Source organism: Euphorbia lathyris, chromosome 6 (genome assembly GCF_963576675.1).
Source record: "Euphorbia lathyris chromosome 6, ddEupLath1.1, whole genome shotgun sequence".
Lineage (NCBI taxonomy): Eukaryota > Viridiplantae > Streptophyta > Magnoliopsida > Malpighiales > Euphorbiaceae > Euphorbia > Euphorbia lathyris.
Window position 1 is genome coordinate 40,988,182 of NC_088915.1, and position 11,066 is coordinate 40,999,247.

The 11,066-nt window shown below is 35.0% G+C and overlaps 1 protein-coding gene across 2 annotated transcripts; it reads right to left on the bottom strand.

Annotated features, from left to right (window-relative positions):
* Nucleotides 1-7,537: 7,537 nt before the first annotated feature.
* Nucleotides 7,538-10,720, bottom strand: LOC136234158 (uncharacterized). 2 transcript variants are annotated; one of them, XM_066023941.1, is made up of 6 exons: nt 10,510-10,720; nt 10,300-10,364; nt 9,431-9,618; nt 8,996-9,259; nt 8,727-8,832; nt 7,538-7,777 (listed from the first exon to the last, which is right to left on the bottom strand). In XM_066023941.1, the coding sequence occupies exons 1-6, from the start codon at nt 10,579-10,581 to the stop codon at nt 7,744-7,746; spliced, it is 729 nt and encodes a 242-aa protein (XP_065880013.1). In that variant the 5' UTR covers nt 10,582-10,720; the 3' UTR covers nt 7,538-7,743. The 2 variants fall into 2 exon arrangements, with proteins under 2 accessions (XP_065880013.1, XP_065880012.1); XM_066023940.1 differs by having other exon boundaries at nt 8,996-9,618.
* Nucleotides 10,721-11,066: the final 346 nt, after the last annotated feature.

Sequence of the window (11,066 nt, forward strand, 5' to 3'; positions counted from 1 at the left end):
ATAATTCTTATCAAATGGTAAAACATAAACCAAGAAAAACATGAAAAATGCGAAGAAAGGAAAAAAATTTAAAAACGGAAAAACATGAAAAAATGAAAAACATGAAATACGAAAAAAAATGAGAAAAATGAGAAAACGGAAAAATGAGAAAAAACTCGAAAGATGTGGGAAAACATGAAATGAAAAAATAGAAAAAAATGCAAAAAATGGACAAACGTAGAAAACTAAAAACATGAAAAACACGATAAATGCAAAAAAAAAACAAAAAAACATAAAAAAAACTAAAAAAAACGAATAAAAACTAAAAAGTTCTTAACCATCATATATGGATGATGTTCTCATGCATATGAAAATTTGAAAATAATTGAAGTTTCTAACTATATTTGACGATGTGAACGTGAGTATTGTAATAGTAATTATATTTCATCAATTTTTTTAAAATTTCTCAATCAAACATGGTAATAGAATCATTATTACATTCTATTATATTTAGGGCTGTAAATGGGATGGGTCGGGGCGGGGATTGCGTTAACCATCCCCGACCACTAGTCTATCGGGGATTCCTCGTCCTCGCCCCGAATAACATATGGGGAAAATTTTGGCTACCATCCCCGCCCCGCGATGAATCCACATCCCCACGGGGAATCCCCATCCCCGTTTAACTTTTTAATTTCTTTACTTTTTTAAGGTTTTCAAGGTTTTGATTATCTAAAATTCCCATCCTCGCGGGGAATCCCCATCCCCGGCATGCATTACTTATTAGCTTTCAATTTTTATTTTATTTTATAATTTCTACTCCTAATTGCATTGGTTCCATTTTAATTTTAAACCAACCTAGTTAGAGCTTACCTTAATTTATTTTTAGAATATATTTCGTTTTAAAGCAATCAGGTTACAACTCAATCTTTTTTTAGTTTATCTAAATCACATATATATTTTTTTAGTTTATTTTTTTGATATTCAGGTATTTAGTCGGGGATCCCCGTTGGGGACATTCGGGAACGAGGATGGAACACTTATAAACATACCCGCCCCATCCCCGACTATCGGGGATAAAATAAAAACCATTCCCGCCCCATGGGGATCACAAACGGGGATTCTCCGTCTCCAACGGGTCGGATCTCCAATGGAGATGGGAATCCCCAACTAATTGACAGTCCTAATTATATTACAACATTGATTACATTGCATTGCATTACAGCGTACCAAACGGGGCCTTAGAGAATGACTAAAGCATCATTTGTTATGTTGTAATGAGGGTTGTAATGGAATGCTCATTACAATGGAGGCTCATTACCATGTTTGGTTAGTCCTATCATTTTTATCGTAATGGAATCACAAATACATCACTTAATTATTTATTTATTTTGCAAATTTATGTAATGGGCATTACGAACAATACAATTAACCTTTTTATTTTTATTACTAATGGAGAAATATGAAAAAACATCAAAACATACAAAAAAACCGAAAATGAAAAAAAAAAATACAGAAAACAAAAAAAATGCGAAAATCAAAAAATGCGAAAAAAACACGAAAACCACGAAAAAGGAAAAATGAGAAAAAGACGAAAAAATGAGAAAAAACAGAAAAGAGCAAAACGATGAAAGCAACATAAAAAGCGAAAACGAGAAAAAAATGAGAAAAAACATGAAAATTGCATTTAACTAATTAAAATACGTATTGTAATGATAATTACACTTTATCAATTTTATTAAAATTTGTCAACCAAACATGGTAATAGAATCATTATTCTGTTCAATTACATTACACATTTGACTACATTACAATCTTAATTGCATTATACTGCATTATAACGTACCAACGGGCCATAAGAGTGTCTTGGAGATGCTTTAATTACCATATAAGTGTAGAAATAATGATAATTAACTAAAATTAAGGAATCCATATAGCAAATTTTTCTTAATGTGTTAACTTAGCAAAAAGACCTCTAAAACTTCCCTAATCAGGAGCGTTCATATGGACCTTAATGACCAAATGAATTTGATCATTCACCGTTAGATTTAGACTTATTAAATCTAAGCCTTAGAATGCTTTGAATCTCTATCCTAGGATTCTAATAGACCTAAATCTAAGGGTGAATGACCAAATTTTACATGGTTATTAAGGTCTATGTGATCAAAATTGATAATATAGATAGATAAATTGAGGAATAAATAGTGTATAAATCTTAAATCTCGTGTAAATTTATCTTAGAATCATTACGTAAGTAATTTTCGAAAGTGAGAAGTCAACCCAAGTCTTTTTCATAATGGTTATATATTTAACCATCCTCGGTTTGGGGTAACTCTAGTATTAAAATTAGACATGTTCACCATCTCGGATTTCACACTTAACTATATTGTTCAAACTTAGTCCAGTTCTTACTATTACACTTGAACAAGGTTGAGTCAAGCTAAAAAAACTAATTTTTAAACCCATAAAAATAAAAAATGAAATTGTGATTAGGAACAATAAAAATACAACAAACTAAAATTTAGTGAATTAATTCAACGAATATAATTTTAAATAATTTGTTATTGCTCAGGAGATGGTTCATTCTATGAAGATTAAAAAGGGTAAGTGTGGCATTGTGGACCTGAAACTGGATCTGGAGAAAGCTTATGATCGGATGAACTGGAGTTTTCTTCTGGATAGTTTGGAAAAAGCTAGGATTCCGGATACGTGGAGGAAGTTGATTGAGGTTTGTATCTCATCTCCAGTATTCCAAGTTTTAATTAATGGAGATCTGTCCGAGGAGTTTATTCCTTCTAGGGGTATCCGTCAAGGGGACCCTATGAGCCCGTTCTTATTTGTTATTGCTATGGAGAGGTTATCTCATCTCATCCAAGATGTTGTAAACACTGGAAGACTTCATCCGGTTTCTATTAGTAGATTCTGCCCCCCGATTACCCATTTATTCTTTGCTGATGATGTTATGATCTTTGTGGAAGGTAATGAGGAGCAAATCGGTGTGATAATGGATATCCTGTCCAACTTTTGTTCTGCTTCAGGCCAGAAGCTTAATATCCAAAAATCTAGAATGTTATGCTCTAAGAATATGGATCCAAGGGTTGGTAAAAAGTTGAGTGAGATTTCTGGTATTCCTCTTACCAAGTCTCTTGGTAGTTATCTAGGGGTTCCTCTCCATAGTGACAGAGTGTCAAAAGCCTCTTTTAAAGAAATCTTTGATAAAACTAAGGGTTAATACACATATTTGACCCTGTATTATCACGAAAAAACAGATATGCCCTTATATCAAATAAACCGACAAAACTATCCCTGAATTTTCCAAAAACCTGCAATTATACCATAATCTAACAGACTTATTTAATATAAACAGCGTGATCCCCGTAAACACTACTTTCTTCTTCTTCTTTCTCTGCAAAAGCTCCATCTCATTCATTCTCCATTCTCCCCTCATTTCATCTCCTACATAAATTCCTCTAGGCAAAAGCACATCTGTTTTTTTCCTTAAAACGATGCATCTACCTTCATAAATTCTCTGTCAAAGATTCTAAAAGTTATGAAAAAAGATTGTAACTTTATTAATTTCATCTTCTCTTAATTTTCCGATTTTGTCACCATCAAACAGTTATCGTTGAAATTTGGGGATTTTTGAGTATTTTATGAATTGGGTTTGTTTTTTCAGAATGGTAATTTTGAATGGGTTTAGTGGCAGCCATGGAAAACTATGGTGGGGAAGGAAATCCAGCAAGGCTTGAGGAGCTTCATAATGGAAGGGTCGATGATGCGCCACACTGTTACAGAAGCTTATGTCTGTCTATATAAAGCATAAGTTAGTGTATTAACCGAAAATGAAAATGTCGATTTCCGTTCGGTCTGAAAACGAGTGAAAAACCATGGGAGATAGTTAGGAGAGTCCAGGAGAGAGTGAATGAGAGATGAAAGTAAGAAAGAAATGTTGGAGATGAAGTGAGGGAAGAAGGGAGAATTAATGAGATGGTTGCCATGGATGAAAGCTTATAATCTTTTAACTTTTGAGAGAAAGAAGAAGAAGGTGTTGTTATGGGGATGACGCTGTTTATGCAAAATAAGTAAATCTGTTAGATTAGGGTATAATTGCAGTAAATCTGTTAGATTAGGGTATAATTGCAGGTTTTTGAAAAATTCAGGGATAATTTTGTGAGTTTATTTGATACAAGGGCATATCTGTTTTTGCGTGATAATACAAGGACAAATATGTGTATTAACCCTAAAACTAATAATAAGTGTGCTAATTGGAAAGCTAAGACCCTTTCCCTTGCATGTCGCCTTACCTTGATCCAGTCTGTAAATAGTGTTGCTCCGAATCACTTAATGCAAGCTTGTAGGCTGCCGGAGCCGGTTCTTAATGGCCTTGATAAGATCAATCGTCGGTTCCTGTGGGGGGATTCGGAAGTGGGGAAAAAGATTCATCTGGTTCCCTGGAAAGAGGTGTGCAATTCTAAAGACAGGGGTGGGTTAGGGATCAGACAAGCCAAGGATAATAATAAAGTGCTGTTAATGAAGCTTCTTTGGAGGATGTGGCAGAATTCGAATGCTCTTTGGGTTCGTTTATTGTGCGGGAAGTATAGAAAGGATAAAAATTTTGGGGGTTCGAAAGAAAGAGTTCATAATTGTTCCTTCTTATGGAAAGGAGTTAACGCTGTGTTTTCAGAGTTCTGTTCTGGGATTGATTGGTCGATGGGCAATGGTAGATCAATTAGCTTCTGGAATGATACCTGGCTTGATAAGATACCTTTATCTGATGTGTGCACTTCTCCTTTGCCTCTGGAGATCCGAAACTGGAGTATTGCTGATATGGTGGATTCAGAAGGAGATTGGGTCTGGTCGAGATTCGATTCTTACCTTAATCTGGAAACGCTCCTGAAAATTCGTGGAATTAAAGTTAGTTGTAAAGAGGATAGGGATAGTCACTGTTGGTCCTTCACTAACAATGGTACTTTTTCTTGCAAATCTGCTTATGAAGCTTTCAGTCCTAACTTGGAGACTCCTCATTCAAGCTCTTGGAAGACTATTTGGGCCTTAAAAGTCCCGTATCGCATTAGGAGCTTCCTTTGGCTTAGCGCAAAAAACAGGCTGCTCACTAATATGGAAAGGAAAAGACGTCATTTAGTGGAGGCAGATACTTGTGGTAGGTGTAAAGTTCAGGCTGAAACAATCTGTCATGTTCTTAGGGATTGTGCGAAGAGTAAGAATGTGTGGAAGAAATTGATTCCGAACCTGTTGCTTCCTGGTTTCTTTGCCCACTCTGAAAACGAGTGGCTGTTAAATGGTGTTAAAGGTTTGTTATTTCCTGGGATGGAGCATGGTGCTACCCTCTTTGCCGTTGTCTGTCACTGGAGAAATTTTGAGGTGTTTGGAGAAAAAGCTATAGTGATTCCTAATCTTCCTGATTATTTCTCCAAGAAAATGAATTCTATTATCAATAGCTTCAATGAGATTGATTCAGCCAGTACTAGCCAGAGTTCTGTCGAGCATCTTTTGGGTTGGAATAGACCGCGGGAAGGAATTGTGAAATTAAATACCGATGGCTCGTGTCTTGCGGACGGCAGAATTGCTGAGAGGTTCTGAGAGATGCTGGTGGCAATTGGGTTTCTGGCTTTTCTCAGAACCCGGAGATGGGTTCTTCCTTTTCTGCTGAGCTCTGGGGTATCTTCTCTGGTCTTAAGTTGGCCATTGATCTGGGGCTGAAAATGCTGCTCGTGGATTCTGACAACCTTGAAGTAGTTAATATGGTTGCTAATAACAAGGCTTTGTGCCTGAGCAGTCAAAATCTTGTTAAAGAGATCAGAAGATTGTGTTCTTCTTTCGAGATCATCTCCTTTAGTCATGTGTACAGGGAGCAGAATATGGTGGCAGATCGCTTTGCTGCTGAGGGACATGAAAGGATGCCGGGAATTTCAACTTTTTCTTCCCCTCCAATCTTTCTTTGTTCTTTTTTGACTGATGATCGGATGGGGGTTAGCTTCTCTAGGCTAATCCCAGGTTAGTTGTTGGTTTTGTTGTTGTTTTCTTTCCCTTTCCTACCACAAAAATAAAAAATAAAAAAAATAAAATTTATCAAGCTTGTAGGTAGAGCTTTCTGCGTAGAATTGGATCTAGCCATTTGGTATCCTAAGCCGACAGATTTGAACAGGTAGATCTCTGGAGCAAACAAGTCTAATTAAGTGGAAGATACTTATTTTCATATGCTTTTCGGATTTCTTTATCATGTGCTTATTCTTCTTTGAATCAGAATCAGAATCAGATTTCAAATGTTGTGCGTATCTACTGACCTTCTCCGTCGTTCAAGTGCAATATTGATGTTGCACTCTTGATAACTCCCAATTCTACCAGAATTCCAAGATCAAATGTCCTTTTTTTCATTTTCATTCAAGATCTTAACCCTTTTTTTACTATAATGGTCAGGTATACCCTCTATCATTACTAAGCTAGTGATAGATGAGATCACAATATATTCTAAATATTAGCAAACTCACCTGGAGTCCATTTCAATAAAGTCAACCAAAGTTTATTTCAATAATTCCGCCTATTTCAGATACATACCACATTGGAAATAATTTAATTTTGTGTATGCAAATTTTGATATTTCCTTAATTCAACTGCTTAAACTAGACCTGTTCATGGACCAAGTTGAACCGGACCTAATCGGGCTTTACATGTAATTACTTTGTCTAAGCCCAACCTAGCCCACCTATATTTATATTAGGCTTGGGCCAGGTTTGGACTCGACTATCAAAAGTAATTCCCAAGCCCAACCCGGCCCACCCATCTAATATGTTGATATTAAAAAAAAAATCTCGTGTATTTATTATTAGTCTTAATTGATACTTATTTTTTTTAAGTTTTTTTCATTATGTAATTTCTAAGAGTATTTTTTTTTGTTTGTTAGAGTAGAGATAGGAGTAATTTTTTTTTGTTACAGTGCACCACCTAATCATGTTATTAACTAAGATACATTATTATTATTAATTTATTCTTAATTTGTAATTTTCTATTTTTTTATCTATTACTCTAATCTACTACACATAGTTTATATATATATATATATATATATATATATATATATATATATATATATATATATAGTTAAAAATATTATAAAATCGGGCCGGGCCGGGCTCACTTGGGATTTTGAGACGAATCCCAAGCCCAACTCATTTTATGTGCGGGCTTGAATGGACTTAGGCCGGACCGGACCAAACATCAAATATGAGTGTCCAAACCCATCCCATGAATGACGGGCCTGGATGGACCAATGGGCTCATGAATAGATCTACTTGAAACTGTCACGTGGCATAAAAAATTTATCTTTTTTATTATTTATGACTGTCATATGGCATACACGTGGTTGTCATGTTATATGTAAAAAGAGTTACTTCTATCATGGTTGGTTGAAATGACTTTATTGTAACAAAATGAAGTATAGTGAGTTTTCATTGAAACTGAATTTCAGTGCAAAATCAGACTTCACTATTTGGTTTAGAACTACAAGACAAAACTGTAATTTTAGAACTAGAGAAACGAATCCTAATCATAATATCATGTTTTGTCATATCACTGAAAATGAAATATTGAACAAAATTGCCAATTACTATATAAGCATGCAAGGACAAAAGGGAAAGTATGAAAACCTTCTAAGCCCAAGTCAAATATACTGCCAAACTGTCAAAACATGGCTTTCTGCAGTAAAAATTTCACTGTGCTACTTCGCCATATAGAAGTACATAATGCCCATCACTGCCCTTTCTTCAATTGCTCTGTGTAGTACCTATGTAAAGATACCAAGTTCACAAAATTCAGATGATAACAATTTCTCATTTTCAAAATCAATTTATGGGACATCAGCAGGTGAAGTTAATGATCGATTTTTTTGAATCATACATCAGATTAAGTGGATATCATTTTCCAAATATACAAGGATTTATAATGTTTAGAATCCGATAACCACCGACAGTTTTAGCTTGGCCTTGTTAATTGTTTAAAATTCAACCATGTAACCCCAACATCATGGACACACATATATAAACACTAGATGCAACTGTGTTTATACATAAAATTGGATATTTCAGGTCAAGCAATTCAAATAGGGTTCCAATTACTAAACCCATTCGACCAAATGATTAGTTTCATGCTTTAGCAAGTATCATTCTGTCACTCTTTTATTTTATTTAACTTTTTGAGTGCTAGGACAGCAGAAAAACATAGCTAAGCTCCTCAGGGAAAAGGGTAAGAAACATTCAACATCTTCTTTGAAGGACTAAAGCACTATCAATAAGGCACCTCATAAAAGTTAATAAACACACTTATGCTCAAGGAGAGATTGATTAATAGGACTAAAGCTACATTTCCTTCCTGATAGACATGTTTTGACTCAAATACCCAAAAGCTACCCACAATAAAAGAATATATTGTCCACATTATAAGCTGCAGTACTAGGGATAGATCATGTCATCTGAAAATCCCACTCCATAAGGGACTGATCTTTGTCCAAGCAAGGTATACAAATATTAAGAATCATTATAAATCATTTTCAAAAATCTTCATTTTCTGCAACTCCTTTTTTTGGCAAATTCTTCGGGTAAAGAAAAACAATTTCCTACTTCAGTCGCATATGCATTTATCCAAATATCTTCAACAAATATAGCCATACAAATTGTCACATGCTTGTAAACTAGTATTAATGCATCAAAAAGGGAAGAAAATAAGTGACTACATACTTCCCCGTGTAGAAGCCAGCAGAATACCATGCGTTTAAAACAAGACTGAGATCTGTATCAGAGCTTATGCTTTTAGCAATTTCCTCCACATTGTCTTTCCCTTTCTCTGTATTCCATTAGAAAATATTAAATAAAAAGAAACACAATATTTAACATCAAGAACATGTAAAAAGCTCTTTGAATATTTGAATATTCTTACTTTAGAATAGAAATGTGAAAAAGCTAAAAGATACCCTGTGCAAAGATTACGTTCGAACGGTAACACTTACCTTCTGTACTACAATTAGTAGATTCCATTGACTTAATAGAGGATAGTGCCTTTTCTGCAGCTTCCATTGCAGTTTTAACAATGCCACCATCTGTCAAAGGAGCCGACTTTTTGTGACAAGTCAAAGCAGACAAATTATCACACATTTTAGAAGCACAAGTTCCACCCAAAGAACAGCACGGAACTGAAATGCAGGGAGCTGCTGAACAATGAGAGGGATAAGGGCAACAACATGAGCCGGCAACAGTTGGGAGAAAAGGTACGCCTGTAGAAAATGAATGATTATGAGAAGTACAGCAAGTACCCAACTGTTGGCTAGAACCAAAACCTTCAGCAGAAGTTTGGTAATCATAACCACCAAGCTGCTGAAGTTGATGAAAGATCATTTGCCTCTTCTCCTCAAGCTCATAGTACTGGTTGAGTAACTGGTTATAACCTTCTAAATTTTGTGTATACAAACAGTCAGTAACCGCTTGTTTGTGTTGGCCACTTGATGAATCCACACAGGGTTGACAATCAACAGAATCTAGAGAATGATCTTCCTGAACTAGTGATAGGTTTTCAGTCTCTCCCATAGTTTTTAGTGTGTTTGAAGCAAGGCTATTGTTCTTCTCCTCTGCATCCCTTCGTTTACGAAAACACAAGAATTTAAGCAGCTGGAATTATCAAAAAAAATATGTTGATGAACCTACGGTTCACTAGAGTCTGTTTGGTTTAGTTGTTTTTTATTGTTTGTTATTGGCTGTTTGCTATTGCTGATAGCTAGTACATTTTAGCTGATTTTCATTTCAATTTCAAAATAACTATAAGAAGTTATTTCTTAATCTTAACCAAGAACCTTTGTTCCATTGGCAAGTGAAAAAACAAAAAGTAGCTACAAAATTTTCATTTCAAAGTAACCATAAGTAGTTATTGCTCAATCCTAAACCAAGCACTTCTAGACAGTTTGAAGTGAAAAGGCAAAAAGTAGTTATAAAAAGGAGAACAAAACAGGCACTAAAACTAAGAAGGAGATGCATGATATTTCAAATAATCTTCAGGTTGAAATCAATTCATTTAAATAAAGTTAACAAACAAATTCATATATTCACTTCAAAAGGTCAAAGTAAAAAAGCTTTACAAAGATAAGAAAAAGCACCGAAACCGAAACCTAAACTCCTATTATTATTTTTCAAGAACCCCATTGCAACTATTTGCCTTGTCCACTATAATACCATGTAGCTCCATAAGGAATTCAAGAGATACATATAATTTCAAAATGAGAAGTTGAAGTGTGAATTGAAGGGCTCCAAACTCATTCTGTACCTTATAGCTCCGTGGCTTTCCTCTCCATCAGTAGAAAAATCATTGGTTTTCTTAGCATGCATTTTCTGTAGAAAATGAATTAAGAAGAAAGGAAAAAAGAAATAACATGAGTCCGTTGCAGATTTGAGAAGAAGCAAAATTAAAAACGTTAAACCTGTGAATTGCAAAGTGGAAGTAGATAATAGAGAAAGAGGGAAAGGGAAGCTTCACCTTGTAGTTGGACATGGCATCGTCAAAGGCGTTGAGAAGAGCAGAATCGTCCCATAGTTCTCCTTTCCCCATATTCGAAATCTTAACGACTCGATCGATCAGTGACCGCTTTTCTTCCTTCTTTCTCTTTTCTTTTCCAAATCTTAATCACTCGCTCGATCAATTTCTGCTCTCTTTCTTTCTCACTTCTTCACGGCCAAAAACTGAAAAAGGAGCTAATTAACAGGTCCCAATCTGGCCCCAAATATAATATCTTCAAGGCCTAATGCTACTAGAGGCCCTTAACTTGTTCAAATTGTTCATTTTACCCCTCCAACTCATCGAATGTCTTATTTACCCCTTAACTCTATAAATATGGTATTTCTCACCCACTTAGTTTGTTCAAATTGGTCATTTTACCCTTTCTCAACTCATCGAATGTCCTATTTACCTTATTAAATCCATAAAAGTGGTATTTATCACCCATTATGATCCTATTTACCTCCTTAACTCTATAAAAGTAGTATTTCTTACATCTTCATAGTGCAAAATTAATAAGACTTATTCAAATGAGTTTG